Source organism: Tenrec ecaudatus, chromosome 6, assembly GCF_050624435.1.
Source record: "Tenrec ecaudatus isolate mTenEca1 chromosome 6, mTenEca1.hap1, whole genome shotgun sequence".
In the NCBI taxonomy this organism is placed as follows: domain Eukaryota; kingdom Metazoa; phylum Chordata; class Mammalia; order Afrosoricida; family Tenrecidae; genus Tenrec; species Tenrec ecaudatus.
This window is the reverse complement of record NC_134535.1, coordinates 6,739,133-6,758,959: the sequence shown is the minus strand read 5'-3', so window position 1 is coordinate 6,758,959 and position 19,827 is coordinate 6,739,133. Positions and strand designations below refer to the sequence as shown.

The following is a 19,827-nucleotide window of genomic DNA, read 5'->3' as shown; positions in this document are numbered from 1 at the left end:
CCTCATCTTTGACCAAGGCTCTAACAAACGGAGCTGCCTCACCGGGGCTCCTGTGTGCTGCGTTCACCCACACCCAGTGAGAGATGCTGCAGGATCCTCATCTGCGCCGGGAGCCCAGAGGCTCTGGCTTGGGCTGACCCCTACAGCGACTTAGGACCTGGCTTCCTTGGATCCAGCTGAAAACCCAGGGGTGGGGGTTGGCACCTGGGATGCCAGCCAACGGCAGGAGACAGCAGAAACCCGTCACTGAGACAGGGAGTCTATGCTGGATGGGCACATGGGCGATGGGCCCTAGTCTGATCCCGGAGAACTCTGCTTCCTTCTGGGGGCCTCACCGGGGCCCCTCGAAGGGGTGGGGAGGTGGCTATGACCAGCAGCTGGGCCACAATATCCTGGGATGAGATGGGGGCTGAGGTGGGAGGGCTTGAGTGCCCAGGGGGCTGCGTCCTGCCCTCCCCTCCACCAGGCTCAGGGGCTGTTCTCCCACTCTTCCACCCCCAGTCCCTTTTGGAACCTTCCAGAAGGCAGCACGCTGACCTCCTCTTAGCTGCTTCCCAAGGTGGGAATAGAGAGGGACAATCAACCCTCCCCAGCCTGTCACCCCGGTCCTTCCCCAGGAAGCCACTTAGGGTCACTTTAAATGCCAGCCCGTCCAGCTTGGGGCCCTCAGTAGTGTGGCCGGGACACAGGTGGGCCCAGGGTGGAGGCGGCAGGCAGGAGGAGGGCCATCGAGCACGTCGCAGCCTGTGGACATGTCCTCGGCGGGGACCCCGTGTTGAGAGGCACTGCTGTAAGGACTCGCATTTTTATTTGCTCGGACTCAGGTGCAGGGGACCGGTGTGGCGGGCAGCCTGGCCCCGAGCCCCGGCCTGGGGGTGGAGCAGGCGGCACCGAGCCCGGGCCAGTGGCTGGGAGGGCTGGCTCCGAATCGGGCTTTGCTTCTTAGACACTGGGAATTCACCAGCTCCCTGCCTCCTCCCCCCCCCCCCCCATAGATTCTCTGGGTCTTGGGGGGTGGGGCGGGTCTGGCCTGGCATCCCCCACCCTACCCCCACCGTCTGTCTGTGTGGGGCCCGGCTGATGGCCCTACTGGAGAAACGCTCGCAGGAAGTCATTGTAGGATATTTTGGAAGAGAGCGTCTTGTCGTAATATTCCAGGATGTGGAAAAACTCTTCCTCCGAGAGGTTGATACTGTATTGCCTCAGGACCTGGGAGGGAAGGAGTGGTCAGGAAGTGGGCAGAGGGGCTGCGCTACCACTGTGACCACCAGTTACTGGCTGTGGGTCCCACCCCAAGCGTTCTCCCCTTCAAGGTAGAAGCCACTCTTAAGTCCTTTCCCTCTGCCAGGAGACGGCCCTGAGCACCCCGTTCTTCAGGGTGGGGGTGAAGGATGGAATGTCACCCCGCCCCCTTGCTACGGTCGTTAGATGCTTGCACAGAGTGTAGGGGTGGAGTCCCACCTGTCTCAGTCAGGCCACAGCCTGATGATGCCTACGCTGGGGGTGTGGCCTTCCCTCCCTCCCTCTCTGCCCCGTTGCCTCCCTGCTGCTGGGACTCTGACCCTGATCCTGATCCTAAGAGCTGCCGTGTGTTCTTGGGCCCACAGGGCTCGGCACCCACCGGCCGGGGTCTTCCTGCATTCTGCACCCCGAGAGGGGCCTGTGGACTCATATTGGTCCCTTGGGCTTGACTTGGACTGGGATGGGATGCAGTGCTTTCTTGATATGTAATTACTTCTTGATAGAAAGCTCTCTCTTATATACACATGAGTGTTACTGGGTTTGTTTCTTGCCTCACACACCCCACCCCAATGTGGTGTCCCCCAGGCTGGGTGATGATCATCAGTCGTATCACACTCTTCCTCACGGGGATGCGCTGTGCTGTGAAGCCTCACCTTGTGGTGCTAACTGGTCAGGATGTGAAGGAAGGGACCGGGGTGCATCGTGAGTCTGTTTCTTTGGAGAGGTAAGAGGGCTTGGACAAGCCAGCAGAGAGGAAGCTGAGAGGGCCCGGGGACCCCATGCTGAGAACCTCCTAGACCCTGCCAGCCTGGGTTCAGGTGAGCACATGGGCAGCTCGGACCAGCCCCTGCCTGTTGTTCCCAGCCCCCACTCTGCAGGTTGATAGAAGGTCTTCCGTCTGAATCAGACAGACTTCGGGACACATTATTTGGTTTGTTCGCATTCTCTGTGGGCATATCCGTAGCCTGTGGTCTGTCTCCTGGCATGCCTGGGTTGACGTGTTTCCTGAGCATGCAATTTGCTTTCCCCAGGTTCCACAGGGCTCAAGGGTTCTATGTGAGTTTGGGATTGTTGGGAGTGGTTTAGGGGCACCCTGGGGAGCTGAACACACTGGGGGAGAGCAGGGAGAGGAGGAGGGGCCACGGCTGTGACTGAGAGTTTATCCCTGTATGCTGTGACTCTGTGCTGTGGGTTCTGGGAGGGCGGCCCAGCCCTGGTCCTGCAGGGATGGGATGGAGACACAGGCTGGGGCCTAGGTGGGGGCTCCAGCTTCAGGCGTGCCTGGGTGAAGTGAAGTCACGGAGGGGTTCTAGAAGCTTCGGGAAGGAGGGCCGGAGTGGATGGGGCGGGAAGGGGGTGTGTCTCATGGAGTCAGGGACAGGTGGTCAGCCTTTGATTAGGTGGGGGAGGAGCATCTTCTGAGATTTTCTAGCTTGGGGTTGGCCCCACCCTTGTCCAGGTAGGTCCTCAAAGCACAGGCTCCCTCACCCCCAGGCCCTGCAGAGACAGGCAGTGTCACACAGGTGCCCCCTCTCCCCGGTTCCCATGGAGTGCTCGCTCTCCAGGCACCCATGGGCACAGGTGCACTCAGGGCCCCCCAGGTGCCCACCTGCACAGGTACGCTCACCTTCCTGAAGTCGCCCACGCCCAGCAGCCCCGTCCCGCCCTGGTCGTAGGCTTTGAAGGTGCGCCGCATGGGCCTCCAGCAGTGCAGGATCTTGGGCTGGATTCGCAGCAGGGCTGCATAGAAGGATGATGTCTCCTCACCCGCCTCCTTCTGAAAGACCAGGGGTGAGGGGGGTCCTTTGAATGGGAGGGCAGAGTGGGGTGCAGGTGTGTGTTTGGGGGGGCAGGGCCCTGTTGTTCCCGAGCCCAGGCCCCACAGGCTCTCAGCCCACGAGAGCAGACTTGCCATGGAAAACGCACCACCCACCCAGCTGCCCAAGTCTCTGTGGCGGGGGGCTGTCTGGACACGTGATTCCATTTAACACCCCCTCTCCTGGCCCTGCCGAGCCCCTGGTGGCGTGAACCCTGATTCTCTCCGAGGCCAGCAGGGGATCTGAGTCCCCCCAGTGGCTCCTTGCAAGAAAGGCCGGGACATCTCCTGAAAAACCAGCCAATGCAAGGTCTTCTGGGGAGCACCACACGGTGTCTACTGACCCCACACGAGGTGCTGGCACACCTGGTGGCCCCAGGGAGGTCCCTGCCTCTGCCACCAGAGGAGACAGTGTCCCCGCTCAGGAGCTGGGAAGTGATGGCTCAGGCTGGGGCCCCTCTACCACGGGGAGGCCTCCTGGCCTCAGGGGAGCAAGCGGGGTAGATGGGGCCATTCCAATATCGAGTGGGGAAGGAGAGTGGGGGCTTCCAGTGTGGGTCGTCTCCTGGCTTAAGATGATGACGAGCCCCACCACCCCCACCGGCGACCCTCCAGGTTATAATGAAATCTAGTAACCAGACCAGGGCCCATGGTGCCCGGTGTCTGCAATAATCACCGCACTGTGTGGAAGGTGGGAGGACTTCGCCCCGAGGAGAGGACGGGCTTGCTGGGCTGGCAGTGGCGATCTGGGAGGGAAGTGCCCGTGTCTAAGATGGGCACTGTATCTGGACCCACAAGCCCTGGACCCTCACAGCCACACTCAACCGGGGCTTGGGGGCTGCTCCCCACTCCTGAGGAGCTGCTTGGGACATAAGTGAAGAAGGAAACAAGGCGGAGCCTTTCTCGGCAACCATCCGCATGGCGAATACTGCCGGCCTTGGCAGGTGTCTGAGCTGACCAAGGCCCAGGGAGTCTGAGCTGCCGGCAGAGCAGGGCTGGCTCTGGGCCAGCGACCCTTTTCCTAAAGGCGCTGGGCACCCCTTGCTGTGAATCACCCCTGTGCCAGGGCCTGAACAGAAGGCCCGAGTACCCTGCCACCTGCCTACCATGTGGTGGATGTTCTGAATCTTCATCCTCCGCATCAGGGACGTCTCCTTCGCTGTCAGCAGCAGGACGCAGCTCTGGATGAAGTCGCAGTACGCGAACTTCCCATTGTTCTTGAGGTCGTACTTGGTGATGAGCTGCTGGCTCTCCTCCCTGCTGAGGTCCAGGTTGTATTTCTCCACCAATGCTGCAGACAAGGCACTCCCTTCAGTGTGTGTGTGGGGAGGGGAGCATGCTCCTTCCTCATACTCTTGCTTGTCCACCCACTCATCATCCATCCATCTATCCATCCATCCACCTATCATCTACCCATCCTTTTTTCCTTCCATCCCATCTATCTTTCAATCCATTCTTCCTTCTATCCCATCTATCCTTCCATCCATCATCCACCCAGCCATTCAACCATCATCCACCCATCCATCCTTCCATCCCATCTATCACCACCCACCCGTCCCATCCACCCACCACCTGCCATCTGCCATGCACCACCCACCCATCCCATCCACCCACCATCTGCCAAGACTTTCTACTCCCATCAAGAGTTACAGTGTCAGAAACCCACAGGAGAAGTTCTGCCCTGTCCCATAGGGTTGCTATGAGCCAGCATCGACTTGATGGCTGTGAGTCTGTTCTTTTCTCTGCCCTAGGTCCTTGTATGGCCTGGTGACCTGGGATTTCCGGTGGGTGGGTGGGCAGACACAGACAAAGACAGGCTCAAGACAAAACTTGGTGTTTTCAGGAGGGGTAGCCTTGGCCTTGCTGGGCCCTGTCCCTGGTCTGTATGGTCACATGGACACCACAGTGCAGGGAAGACAGGGTGTGAGCTGTAGGGATGGGCCAAGGGCAAAGGTTTCCCTAGCAGAGCTCGGGTTCAGGGGCTTGTGAAGTCTGCGGAGTGGGACTAGAAGAGCCTTGCCAGCCCCAAGCGGGGCCTGGGACTGGCCCCTGAAGACATCTTTTACTGATGGGGTGGGAGGCAGAGGGTGAGGGTCTGTCAGGTGATGGGATGATGATCCAACACACACAAACAGCAGATAACCTGAAGATGTGGACCACCCAATAGGGGGCAATGCCGGGCCATGACAGCATCTGAATGTGGCCTTGGGGTCAGCATGATGGCCTTGAGCTGGCAGATCCTCCTGTCTGAAGGTGACACACAGTCCAGCCTGCATGGGGCCCTGTCACTCAAAACTGGCCTTCCCTAAAAGGGACAATTCAGCCAGGGTGCAGCAAAGCACCAAGGAGACATGCACCATTCCTCCAGCTCCTGAATGCTCCCCCTCCTGACTATCATGACCCAGTTCTACCTCACAAATCCAGCTAGACCAGTGTATGCACCTTGGTACAGATAAGAACTCTTGACACAAGGAATTCAGGACAGATAAAACCTTCAGGAACAGTACTGGGAGCAGCAATATCATGAGGGTAGGGGGATGGTGGGGGCAGGGGAGGAGGGGAGGGGGAGAAAGGGGAGAATTCACCACAAGGCTGGATATATAGCCCACCTCCCAGGGGAACAAATAACAGAAATATGGGTGAAGGGAGACAACGGATGGTGTAAGACACAAAATAGCAATGATAATATATAATCATTGATCAAGGATTCATGAGGGTGGGAGGCTTGGGGAGGGAGGGGGAAGAGAGGAGCTGATACCAAGGGCTCAAGTAGAAAGACAATGGTTTGGAAGTGTTGATGGCAACAAATGTACAAGTGTGCTCGATACAATCGAATGATGGTTTGTAAGAGCCGCCCCCCAATAAAATGATTTTAAAAAAAAGGACTGGGCTTCCCGTGAAGGGAGACTCAGGATGGACAGAGATGGACATCAAACTCACAAATGGACCCTGACTAGGAGCTACCCTGCAGCTTGCTGGGTTACCCATCTCCACGGGAGCAGACAGCCTCGGCTTTCTTCCAAGGAGTGGCTGGTGGGTTTGAACTGCCGACTGTGCTCAGCAGCCCAGGGCCCAGCCCACAGGGCCACCAGGGTTTCTAGAGGCTGCCCCAGGTGTTTCAAGCTTCTTGCGTTTGACAAATTGAGACTCCGAGGCAGCGTGAAAGCAGCCGGAGGTTGAGCAGCAGAGACTACTCCCATGTTGAGCTGAAGGAGGAGATCCAGTGGACGTACCCTTGACATCAACACCTTACACCCACGGCAGACACAGAGGGAAGCCAGCGTCCACAGTGAGCAGCAGGGCCCGGGGAGGCCAGTGGAACCGAATGGACTGTCAATCGATGCCCTCGGTGCCCTAACTTGCAGAAACTCAGCAGCAGCGGACAATGACCTTGGCAAAAACTGCCCCCCCCTCACCCTGTGCTGTTTTGCTTGATGATACTAGGTTCTAGGTTGTGCTGTTACAGGGGTCCCAGGGTGGGATGAAGGACAGACTAAAAGGTCGAAGGTCAGAGCCCACCCAGAGGAGCATCACCAGAAAAACCCAGTCATCTCTCCAAACCAAACCAGCCTCCTGCCCTCCGGCTGATTCGGACTCACAGGGAGCCTACAGGACAGGGTAGAAGTGCCTCTGTGGGAGCTATGGGAGTAGACAGCCTCATCTCTCTCCTATAGGCCAGCAGGTGGTTTCGAACGGCTGACTTCGCAGTCAGCAGCCCAGTGTGTTACTCACTAAGCCACTGGGGCTCCTACTCTGGGACACTTAATCACCACAGACCCTGTCCGTGCAAGGAGCTGGTTGCTGTGAATTACACACACACACACACACACACACACACACACACACACACACACACACGAGTCTGCCCGGGACAGGGCTATAAGAAGAACAGCTTGCTTCCTTAAACGTGCTCGCTGGTAGAAAGAACCATCACCAGTCCTGGTAATGCCGATAACTCAAACTACGCTTCTTCTGATTCAGAAAACCACAAAAACCAAGGGACACCTGGCCCTGCATGGGGAACGGTTGTGGCGGCTTGGTTTCCAAAAAGCACACCACTTGAGATCAGTGATGCCCAGGGTGTGTTCATGCCGGCCCTCAGACGAATAGATGTCTTTCTGCATTTAATTCCTAAGCCTTCCCAGATAAAGGCTGTCAACTAATGGAGTCTACAATTGTTCTGTCCACTCTTAAGTGATGCCTAGTGTGGAAGGAATTTCTATCAACATGGAAACATCTTCTTGTGTTGAGTGTTAGTCAAGAGAATGTGTGCATGTGTGCGCGCACATGTGTGTGTGAAGCGGGAGGGCTTAAGCCAAGGCGCCATTCGGGCGGAGTCATCTTTCTTTCTGTCAGGTCATAAATAAGATGCAGCAGTTAGTGCAAGCGTGGGTCCCCAAGGCGCCCCCTTCAAAAGTGTATGCAATGCTATTGTGGGGGGCTGGGCTGGGTCCTGTTGAAGCTGTTTGGATTCAGAGGGACCCTGCAGGATGGACAGAACTGCCCCCGCAGGGTCTCCTCCTCGGCTGCCCACTTGACAGAGGATCCTGGGTGGTGCAGGGGCTAAGCGGCATGGGCTGCTCCCTGCAAGGTCAGAGGTTCCAAAGAAAAGCCCCAGGAAAAGCGCCCGGAGCCCTCTGGGCTGTCCTGTGGTGCCACCCCCTGAGCCGCCATGGACCCGAGGGCAGTGGGAGTGGGCCGGCGTCACTCTTTGTTGGTTTGCAGCTCTGTCAGTCTCTCTCTCTCAGAGGCCATGAGGGGGTTTGAACTGCCCACCTTGTGGCTGGGAAGTTAGCCAATAGAAGCGATGAATAACAAACGCCTCAAATGCAGTGCCATTGAGGAGGCCACCCTATGGGACAGAGCGGAACTGCCCTAGGCGGCCCGTCTTTACAGGGCGGAGGGTCTCACCCTCTCCCCCGGAGGTGTGGCTGGTGAGGGACTGATGCAAAATGAGGCGGTGCCAAGGGCAGAGGTGGATGCGGATGTGAGGGGAGCCCCTGTAGGTTGGGTTGACATATGTCCCCTCCCCATTGTTGCCCTCCACCACGACTCCACGGCCACCAGTCGAGAGGGTGCGCACCAGGGCCTGTCCAGGGACCAGCCACATCTGTGACTTCTCCATGCCGACCCCTCATGGTGCATCTGCAGATCGCACTGTCTGAGCCACAGGCACGGGCTGGGGCAGGGATTCAAGCCTCTTGATACTTTGTGCGCTCGCACCCCCCACCCCCTGAGCTCCCTGCGCCCTGTCCTGCCCATGAGAAGAGATCTTGGCAGCTGGAGGTGGCACCGTGCGTCTGGTGTGGCTGCATATCCGATACCAACCCAAGAACTCGGCCGCGCTGATGGCCCCCTGCTTGTTTGTGTCCTTCTCTTTGCAGTCCCTCAGCAGTTCTCGCCAGCAGCCCTGCATGGGCTTCCGGAGCTTGGTTTCGATGGGCTCGCAGTTCCTCAAGGGCGGAGTGCCGGGCTGCGTGGCTACGCTGCCGGGGGTCTAGCGAGAGAGAACAGGAAAAGGTTTCTAGCTTGAGACTCGAAATGAAAGTTCATGGTACACACACACACACACACACACACACACACACACACACACGTGTCACTGGATTTGTTTCTCTAGCCACCGGGTCTAACTCGGGTGGTGTGGGCATTTTCACAATGTTTTATCGTTCCATCTATGAACATGGATTCTTCTTCCATTTGTGTCGTTAGATCTCTGTTGGTTCCTTGTAGCAGGGTTTTGTAGTTGGCTTTGGACAAATCTTTTGTTTCTCTGATTAGATTTGTTCCTTAAGTATTTCGTTTTTTGGGGGGCGGCTGCGGCGGCTACTGTGAAAGGTATTGTTTCCTTTCAGAGTTCTCTTTGTCCATATACAGGGATCTAATTCTTGGATGGTTTTCTTTCCTTCAAGTATGTGCAACAACTTTCAATTATTTCCAGTAGCTTTCTCACGACCTCTGGGGGATTTCCTACATTTAGAATAATACCATCTGCAAACAGAGTTCTACTCCTTCATGCCAATTTGAATATCTCTAGTTTCTCTTCCTTCCCCGACAACTCTGGCAACATTGTATAACACAGGTGGCAAAGGGCATTCCACACAACATTGTATACCAGAGACTTTCAAGACAACATTGTATACCAGAGACTTTCAAGACAACATTGTATACCAGAGACTTTCAAGACAACATTGTATAACAGAGACTTTCAAGACAACATTGTATAACAGAGACTTTCAAGACAACATTGTATACCAGAGACTTTCAAGACAACATTGTATAACAGAGACTTTCAAGACAACATTGTATACCAGAGATGACAAAGGGCATTGGTGTCTGGTTCTCCATTCCAAGGGCAATGCTTTCAGTTCCTCTCCAATGAGTGAGATGAGATGTTGGCATTGGCTTTGCACACATGCTCTTGTCATGTTGAGCACTTTCTATTCTATTTCTATTTTGTTGAGTTTTTTTTCCCACGCAGATCGAGTCTGTAAGTCCAATAGCCCTTCTGTCTGTAATTCTGCTTCAGACTCACGCAACATGTGCAATGATGCTGAGTGCTGGATGATCACAGGCCAGTGGGTGGAAAGTTTTTTGGATCCAGTGGCGGTGGGAGTGTCAGCGCTGGTGTGGGTCTCCACGTGGCTCCTTCAGCTCCAAGGCTCTGGCTCCATCAGCGTAGCTCCATGTGGCTTGTCAATAGGAATGTCTCCCAGGGAGTGAGTGTGTCCCACCTCCAGTGAGCTATTTAGCTCTACCGCGCCTCCAAATAGGGTCATCAAGCTGTGACCTGATTGACAGCCCAGACTCCACCCCTTCCTCAAGCTGACAGATCGTGTAACTGCCACCCTGGGGAAGCGGTATTGGGTTCTGTCATGCCCTGCAGTTCTTTCCCTTTGCTTCATTTACATGACGGATTCAGTGGTTTTCTAATGCCAAACCACAGCTGGTATGCATCCCACTTGGTTATGGTTGTTTAAACAAATTGTTTCATAAGAACAATGTTCGTTGTTGGACTGCACTGGCTAGGATTTGGCTGAGAATGTTTGTATCCATCGGTAAGAGGGATACTATTCTGTGGGAATGTTTGTATCCATCTGTAAGAGGGATACTATTCTGTGGTTTTGTCTTCTTGTGGTGTCTCCGTGGTGGTGTCTTTCATTGGTTTTGGTATCGGCTTTGTAGTGCTTGCTTCATCAAATGAATCCAGGAGTTTGTTCTCTTCATTCTTTTGGAATAGTTTGAGTAGAACTGGTGTCAGCGCTACATTTTTGGCAGAATTCACCATTGAATACATTGCATTTCTGTTCTCATTTGTTTCACGGGATTTAAAATTTTCATTCTTTACTTCTTTGATGTTCAGGATGTTCATCAATTCCAGGCATCTGGTTTTTCCCCTTGATCTTCCTATGGTTGAGTTCTAATGTTACAGTGTTGTGATTCAAGAAGATGCTTTGTAATGTCTCAGTGCTGTAATACTTGCTAAGGCTCTGGAGAATGTTCCGAGGGCACTGGAAAAGAATGTGCACTGTGCTGCTGCGGAGTGGGCTGCTCTATAGACGTCTGAGGCCAAATCAGCTAAATGTGTTGTTCAGTTCTTTTGTGTCTTTGGAGAGTTTCTTTCTAGTTGCTCCGTCCTTCCATGAATGTGATATGTTAAAGTCTCCCACTATTCTTGTAGAGTTGTCTGTTTCTGTCTTCAACTCTATAAGGGTTTCCCTGAAGTACTTTGGAAGGCTTTCATTTGGTGCATAGATATTTATTACAGCTACGTCTCCTTGATCAATGGACACTTCAATCACGATACGAGGCCTGTCTTTGTCCCAGAGGCTGGATTTTGCCCTGGAGTCATATCGGAAACCAATATTGCTATTTCCACTTTTTTTTGACTCATTATCATATTTTTTCTATCCTTAGACTTAAAGTCCACTGTTGTCTTTGTTTCTGAGATGTGCTTGCTGCAGACAGCATATGGAGGGGCCTGTATCTCATCATTCTGTCTCCTACTGGGCACAATTAATCCATGTGACAGTCAGTGTAGCTAATGAAAATGATATGTTGTGTTCACGGCACTGTGGTGTTATTGCATGTGTGTGTGTTTGGTGTCCAGCTGGCACTGGGGTGGGTGGTGGTACTTACCTACCAGGTGTAGCTATTGGAGGTGTGGGGGTGGCTGGGTTATATGGAGAAAGGTGTCTCCAGTTGGGTGAGGCAAGAAGGGGAAGACCAGCTAATCAGACAACAACTGCAACAAGAGGAAGCCTAAGCTAGCCCAAGCCATCCGGTGGCAGGTCATTCTTGAATGGCATGTGTATTCTGTGGCCCTGGGAGGGTGCAGGGCAAGTGTGGCTGCTACTGGGTATGTCAGGGTGGGCACTGGATCCTCGTCTGGCTGTCAAGGGGGTGTGGGAGCAAAGGATGCCCCCCCCCATCTATCTCCAGTGTGTGTCCATACACGTTGGACTTGCCTCATCTCTCCAACTGTATTCTACAGCCCTGGGAGTCTGTGAGTGTGAGGGTTGGTCACATTTCTGCTCACCAGGAGAGAGAGGGAGAGAGAGATAGAGAGATATCCACCTTTCTCTTCGTCAGCTATTAAAGATGGCCCTCAATGTGGGTGGAACTGATTCTGAATGGCCAGCAGCAGGCCAGCAGAGAATCCGCTGGTCTATTTAGCCAGGCAGTCAACTACTGAAGGACACAAATCCAACTCCCTGCTGACTCATCACGACCCTGCAGGACAGGGTAGAACTGCCTGTGGGAGTTACTGAGATTCTAACTCTTTACTGGAGTAGAAAGCCTCATTTTTCTCCCAAGGAGTGGCTGGTGGTTTCAAACTACTGACCTTGTGGTTCATTCCAACATGTTAACCACCACACCACCAGCCACTGAAAACCTTCAGGCCTGCTGCTCTGCTCAGACATGCTGAGGGATAACTCCGGTCAGTTTACCACGCTACCCTGCTGCCCTGTCCCGGGGAAGCCACTGTAGAGGACCCTCCCCTGTGAGCCCAGCGTCTTGCTCACCACCACCCCTGGCCCAAGGGGTCCATGCCCTTTGGACACTCACCCAGAGGCCAGCTGGGATTTGCAATCAGCCTTGGGTGGCATGTGACCCCTACCCCCAGGGGTTACTCACGCAGGGGTGGCTCCAGGTCTTTGGTGTCCCCACCTTTGGTTCATGCAGGGGTGATGACCGGGTGGATCGGACCCCCTCTGAGACTTCGGGGAGAATGCTCCCTTTCTGGGCCCGGGTGGATTCACTGGAGATGGGCGGCGACCCTGCCTTCTCGCAGCTGAACCTGCTCAGGAAGTCCTGGTACTTCAGCTTCCCCTTGGTGGTGACCGGCATCTCACTCCAGAGCTTGTCAAACTGGGAGGGAAGCGGAAGTCAGTTCCCAGTGTCCAACTGTGAGAGGCTGGGTGATGGATGGGGCCACAGGCGGGTGGTCTGAGCCCACCCAAAGGGGCCTCAGGAGGCAGGTTGGGCCACCTGCTTTGCAAGGTCATTGCCTACAAAGCCGTAGGGAGCTGTTCTCTGCACATGTGGGCAGGGGTAGGGGGTGGGTGCCAGTCGGAATCTAACAACAACGGCGCCAGATCCACACAGACCATCCTGCTGTCTGACACAGTGGGCTTCAGTGCCAATTCACCAACTCACTGCCACCGCGTTGCCTCTGCCTCGGTTTCCCCTGAGCAGCTGGTGGCTTTGAACTGCTGACCAACACATCCCACTCTGCCCCCAGAGTGCCTTCGAGTGCCAACGGGAGCCAATGGAAACCCACACGGGACAGAGCCCCCAGATCCCTGCTGGGGGCGGGAGCCTCTGGGTGCTGGGACTGTGGGTGGCATCTGCAGCTTATGAAATTGGATGGAGCCCCAGTGAATGTCCCGAGGATGCTTGGCCTTACGTTTGGTCCTGAGACCCGAGCCCCTGGAGATGCACATGGGCATCTATCCCAGGCATGACCCATCACTTCCTGCTGGCCACCTGCTTCTGAGGCTGTGAGGCTGTGGGCATCAACCATGTGCCTTGTCTGGGACCCTTCTGGGACTCTGCAGAGTTTTACAGACGTGCACGGCTACCGGCTGATGGCAATGATGGCGTGGGGGCCACGTGACACAGGGTGCCCTAAATGACCCACTTTGGGTGAGTTGGGGGCTTTGAAGGAGGTGGAGAGAGGGGAACTTGTGTCCACCTCGGGTTTTCCAGGCTGGCCCGAGTCGCCCAGCTTTGGTGTGAGCAGTGGAGTGTGGAGGCCAGGACGGCAGCTCGGCGCCTAGAAAACCGACCGGACAGCAGCCAACGACGATGGGAGTCACACCACCACTCAGTACGCCTCCTCACCTTCCAGCCACCCAACCACCACCCGGCACGACACCTGCTAGTCAGAGCCGCCAAGGACTCCAAGGGGCCCCTACTGGGGCTCCCTCTCTGTGACTATGGAGGAAGGACTCCGCTCCTTTCGGAGACCCTGTCTGCGATGCTCTCCCTCCTGGCCTTCCTTCTTGAGCTCCAGGGACAGAGAAGTTAAAAGCTACGGCCCCCATGTTCCTGAGACCCGGGAGGAGCGGAGCCCCTGGAGACCGGTGCCTGTGTGGGTTCCGCGCCCAGTCCTCGGCATCCTTGATGCTGATCCACACTGGGAGGCAGCAGCAGGGGGTTCTCCGGGGTCTGGAGGCCCAGCTCCTCCAGAGCCTCTTTCAGATCCTGGTCCCCTGTGCTTGGGCTTGGACTGCGTTGAGCAGGCTCTGAAGCCGGCAGGTCCGGATCCCCAACACAGCACCAAGCAACAGAGCAAGTCTCCAAAGAGAAAGAAAAGGGGGAACCAAAGAGATGTTCGGGTCCTGTCCTCTGCCCGCAGGATGGCACCGGCAGACACGGACAATCAGAGTCCCCAGGAAGCTTCAGTTTGGACAGTGAAATCCTATGGTGGATTCCTGAAGTAGAATCGCTTACGGTGTAACGCAGGGGTCCTCAAACTGCGGCCCGTGGGCCACATGCGGCCCGCCGAGGACATTTATCTGGCCTGCCAGGTGTTTTTGCTCCGTTTTTTTTTACTTCAAAATAAGATATGTGCAGTATGCATAGGAATTTATTCATAGTTTTTTTAAACCTCTACTCTGGCCCTCCAACGGGTCTGAGGGAGAGTGAACTGGTCCCCTTTTTAAAAATTTTGAGGACCCCTGGTGCAACGTGATTTCAGGTAACATGTCCTTCTGCACTTTCTGAGAAGCCCTCCACTGCAAATGATTCTTCATGTACTTGTTGAACATCCAGTGGGGCCCTGCCATTCTAAACAGATGGAGGAACTGAAAACCCCACAGAAAGGGGAGAAGAGACCTGAAAACCAGGCAGCCCTGCAAACCCAAAGTTGGGGGCGTGGGGCAGGGATGGGGCACAGGCTGCGCTGAAGAGTTCACCGGCGACCCCAAGGGACGATCTTCACAGTAGGAGGAGGGAAGGACACCAATGCTTGCCTTTCTGTGCTCCCAGCAAGGCATGGGCCTTTCTTGGTGGGTGGTGGTGGGGTTGGTCTCTCCCAGGAACCAAGAACGAGGCGCCAGGCTGGTGGCTTCCTTGGCACTCGGGGGAAGCTAATGCAAGTCATCCGTGGAGAAAGCCATCCTAGCCCCAAAGCCTCCTTGCGAGTGCCCCGATTACATCGAGCCCAATATAAACTCCTCTTGAAGTCAGATAGCCTAACGCATGAAGGAGGAAGTCCTGGTAACGTGAGCTGGCAAAAACAAGCTGAGACAGATCTAGACTTCCGACAGGAGAGTGACTAGATGACGCCTAACATGGCCCGTATGCAAGAAACATTGCATTATGCTAATGAATGGAAATATTCAATGAATAGTTAATTACCTACCACGCATTTACATGGAGGAAAGAGGAAGACAGAATCGAAAGTGGCGAGATGTATTTGAGAGGCTAGCAAATACAAGTCTTTGAAATAAATACCATAGTTAAGAGCAAACTCTTAATAATCGAGTGGGTGTGCTGATGAAACCACAGATTAGATATAGTGAAAGAGTGGACGGATGAACCTGGAGACAGAATTCACGGTAGCTCTCAACTGAACTCAATGAGTCCGAAGCACCTGGAGCGCTAAGACCACACATTGCTGGGCCAGACTCATGGAGTTTCTCAGTCAGTCCGTGCGGCTAGTAGAACCACCAGACGAAACATGACCTTGAAAGGAACAAGAGTGGGGCCCGGAGGCAGAGGAATCTTTTTAAAAGCCTGGAGATCACACGATTGTCCATTTACAATTCTCTCTCCAGAAAAAAAAGCTTCTTTGCAAATATGGTAAACTAAAGGCACTTTTATTTTTGTTTTTCCAGGTAGAAACAGAGAAAGCTTACCACTGGTGGACCATGATGGAAAGATACATATTTTTTTAAAGAAAGAAAATTATCCCAGAAGCGAGGTCCAGGATGTAAGAAGAAAAGGGACTAGCGAGTAGGAAGTTAACATGAACTAACACAAACTCCGAAACCTATCGGTCTCAGGCGGAATTCTTACATCAGAAAGATTAGGGCGCCATCTGATTAACAACCACGGCACGACCCCGAGAGGGGCCACTGGCATCAGCAGCAATGTCTGTATCCCGGTGGACCTGGAAGATGGCATGAAAGCTGGACTCTTTCCTGCTGCCAGAAGGGTGCGGACAGCCTCTACCGAAGTCCAGTAGCACGTAACTCCCCCAAAACGGAAGGCGTGACAAGGACTCGCAGAAAGCTCCATCCAAAGCAGAAAGGATGCAAAGCAAAGCCAAACACTGGAAGCGAGATGAGCAGTAAACAGAAGCACGGAGGACGCGGCACAGACACATCCACGCGTGCACACCAGGTCTAAGTGGACTGAGCCCGCCAAACAAAAGACCGAGATGGTTGGGTTGGACTTTTAAAGAAAATCCACACAGAACATAAATCACAGGAGAGCTGAAGACAAAATGATGGAACGAGTCAATGCATCCATCAGGTCAAACAGACTTTTAGTAACAAACTATTTCCCAGGGCAAACAGGAGGTTATTATGTGAGGCTTAAAGGTTCTGCTCGCTTGGAGCATAAATAGCCTTGTTATCTAGTTGCATTAATTCCCACCCCACCCCCTACTGCCAACACACACACACACACACACACACACACACACACTAATGAAACAATTAACCAACACACCTAATTACGTATAAACGGATGACATTGCTAAGGCTGCCATCTCAGCCTGCTACCCATCTGTCAGCTCCGCACATGGTGGTGGCTTCACCCCGATTTAACTTGTTTTATTTAATTGCACGCCGTGGTGCGCCTGATTTACACAAACTAACCCAGCAATCTTTGCTTCCCCCGCTTCCTGGTTGCTGCTCTCTCTGTCTGCGCCCTCTCTCCTATCTCTTCTCGGGTGTTGCCCCCTGGGACCCCACATCCTGCCGGGGGACCCTCTCTTAAGCCTTGGATCTGGGCCAGGCCCCTGCTTTGCTCAGTGTACAGAGAGCAGCGCCTTAGTCACACAAATCGTTAACGACTCCAGCTTGAGGTCTCCCTCCCCTCCCATGATGCAGACCCGGTGAAGGTCTGCCTTACTCCCAGGACCCAACCCCCAGCCTTGTCCACGGTCAGCCCCCAACAGGTGCAGCATGAGTGGAGACAGACATGAGTGCCTAGCGGAGACAGACGGCTGTGTGCCAAAGTACAAGTGCCCTGAGAGCTCAAGGGGGCGGCAGCAGGAACCACCAGGTAAAGGTGTGGTCGGGAAAGAGCATCTACTGGATAAGCCCAGGGGAGGAGCCTGGCCAGAGGTGGGATGTGCCTGGAAGAGCCTCTGTCTCCCCTCTGCATTGGGGAGGACACAGAAGCTCAGACGCCTAAGCAACTTGTCCAAGGTCACGTGACTGCACAAGTCAGAGACTCAGACTTCCTGCCATCGAGCCAACGCTGAGTCAGTGAGTCCTGGTGGGTGTCTGAGATTGTAACCGCTCACGGGAGTAGAAAGCCAGGTCTTTTTCTCTGACGAGCTGGTGGTGGTTTTGAACTGCTGACCATGCAGATCGCAGCCCAGTGAGTAACCACTATACCACTGGGGCTCAAGGCAGAGGCAGGCCTGAAACCCACGTCAGCGGGCCGGAGAGAGCACTTGGCTCTCTTGTTTGCAACATCTCCCCTCTGCCGGGATGTCTGCCTTAGGGACACACAGCAAGTGTGCGGAGCTGTTCTGTCCCAGAGAACGTAACTGCACGTTCCAAGCCTCCCTGTGGCCACGGTGGGCACAGCCCTCGTGGACCCCGTCCCGACAGCCCTTTGCGACACACTCCATGCAAAGCCGTGAAGACCTGCCGATTCTGAAACTTGCTCTTTTTCCAAAAGGCTCATTGCACAAAACGGTTCTGCAAGATGTAGCCATCCTGGAAGATGTCACGGCCCCTCGTTACAGAGCATTGACTCGCAGTCCAGAATGCTTGCCTGTGAGGGTGATGGATGCTTTTCAGACAAGGGATTCACTTCTACAGGTAGAGAGCCGTGCCTGACACCCGCAGCTATTTCCTGTGCCCGGGGTAGTCCCTGCCATGACCCATCTACCAGCACGCTGTCCTGCCGTAGCCGTGCCATAGCCGCGTGTTACTGTCGAGGCCAGCATTTCAGATCCTAGCAGGGTCATCCAGGTGGGCACCTTTCAGGGGAGCTTTCAGAGCTAAAGGTAGACCAGGCAGGCAGGATGGATGATCCACTTCTGCAAGCTAGTCCACGAAAGCCTTACTGGCCATAAGAGAACACTGTCTCACACTGTGCTGGAAGATGCTCCCCGGGGGTTAGAAATCCAATGCCACGGAGTGCATTCCACCTCTCCTAGCCCCCAGCCCTGTAGGGCATCTGAGCAGGAGACTCTGGACAGAAGCAGGCAGCCTCCTCTTCCTCCGGCAGCGCGGCTGGTAGCTCAGCCTCGGAAATCACTGCGCCACCAGGTTGGAAGGCACCCCAACTACACAGTAGTTTCACCCAGGGACTTTGTGAAGGTGGCATGGGCCCGGGCAGCTTTTGGTTCTGCTGTGCGTAACGCTGCCGTTGAGTGTGGACCGATTCGACGGCAGCTCTTGACTAAGAGCCCAGTCCAAGCACCGTCAGCAAATGGTCTTTTCCAGCAAAGGCATGCTGGTGGGGGCAGGCTCAGAGAGCCTGGCACTCCTGTGTTGCTGTCACAGAGACTGTCCTGCTCAACCACAGAGGCGGAGGGCCAAGGGGGAAGCCCGGAGGTCTCCCTGGGGCTCGAACCCTCGGTGCACGGCCCAACCTTCCGGAGCATCCTTCCCAAAGACCACATCATCATTGCTGCCCATCTACTAAAGCCGGGGCGATGCTGCCCACACTACCCGGGCTGCATGGGAGATGCAGTGCCCACTTTTAGAACACAGCATCGAAAAACAGGCGCTCTATTTGGGTGGGGTGGTGGTGATGGTGGTGGTGCATTGCGGATGGGGGTGGTGAGGTTTTCTTAGTGGACGATTGAAATCCAGCTCCCTGTTACGAACACCAACCGAGTCGGGGTGCCATCAATCTGCGTCTGCAGTTACAGCAAGATTTTACCCTTCTGGACGAAATGAAAGTTCTTTATGAGTAAAACCTTTATTGGAGAGGCCTCTGCTAGCTGTCCCCATGGAAGGGGAATGCATGGGAAATGGGTAGCTCCTTTATTTTGTGAGAAAGAAAAGATCTGCACCCCAAATCCCAGCAGGGCTACTGGCCTAGAGTAGGCAAGTTTTAAGTGGGGGGTCCAGCCCCAGGGTAGGCAAGAAAGAAAAGCTTGAAAATTCAGAGGTGAGCCTGATTCCTACACCCCGCCCCCGTCTTTCCTGAGCTGTCACCTCCATCATGTCCGTGAGAGCATCTGTGTCCCTTGGAGCCACTGAGTGAGTCATTGAAGGGCCACCTGTCCAAGAGCAGCAGAATGAAGGCCTGGCCATGGCCCCACCAGTCGTGTAGCCGATGCAAACCCACAGATGGTAGGAGGGTAGGGTCCGTCACGGTGACACTTTAGGGATGCCAGGCCCACTGTGGACCATTCGTGATGTTAATGAATTCGGGTTTTCCGGCTGGGAGGTGGGAGGTGGGAGGCTGAGTGAGGGTGGAGCCGGAGGGATGATGGTCCTGACCTGGGACCCCAGGGGAAAATGTGGCTGCAGTGACCACCTTTCAAGGGGCCTTTCCCAGTAGGGACTTTGCTGTCCGGTTCCTGGGCTGGGCCCAGCAGGACCAGGAGGGTGTGGGTGGTTTGGGGAAGGAGAGCTCCTGGGGAGGGGGGTGCTGGCCCTGAGAAATGGATGGGTGTGGAGCAGTCATTCTAGGGGGGTCAGAGGAAGCTGCTTCTCTAACCAGGCCCCTTGAGGACGGCAATCCATAGAGGGTTGATGCGGTGGGGGCGGGGGGTGGACAACACACCCTGGGACACCGTCCCAGTGTGCATGGAAGACCGCTGACCCACTGTAGGGCTGATGGGAGGGGACCGTGGACAGTGCACACGGGCAAAATCGTCCCTGTGCAGACACTGTCTCCTGGTAGCCGCGAGGCCCATTCCTCCTTTAGCTGAGGTGGCAGGGCAGGCTGTGGGGACCCTACCTGCTGGGAGGGGCCGGGCCTCGGAGGGCTGGAAGAGCAGCTGCCAGAGGCCTTGAGCTGAGACAGAGCTGGACCCAGCCCTTCCAGTGGGCTCCTGTTCTGTGGGAGACCATGCTGGACAGACCTGGCTGCAGGTCTGGCTGTGGGCAGAAGGG

General features: G+C 55.0%; 1 protein-coding gene across 1 annotated transcript in view; it reads right to left on the bottom strand.

The window, feature by feature from the left end:
- Window positions 1-1,086: 1,086 nt before the first annotated feature.
- The window catches only part of EFCAB6 (EF-hand calcium binding domain 6), a 276,300-nt gene continuing 257,559 nt past the window's right edge, over window positions 1,087-19,827 (bottom strand). Inside the window, exons 29-33 of the mRNA XM_075552609.1 lie at window positions 12,197-12,430; window positions 8,387-8,555; window positions 4,165-4,349; window positions 2,870-3,019; window positions 1,087-1,209 (exon numbers count right to left, since the gene is read on the bottom strand). Of these exons, the coding sequence (XP_075408724.1) occupies window positions 1,087-1,209; window positions 2,870-3,019; window positions 4,165-4,349; window positions 8,387-8,555; window positions 12,197-12,430 (861 nt within the window). The remainder of the gene's footprint in view (window positions 1,210-2,869; window positions 3,020-4,164; window positions 4,350-8,386; window positions 8,556-12,196; window positions 12,431-19,827) is intronic.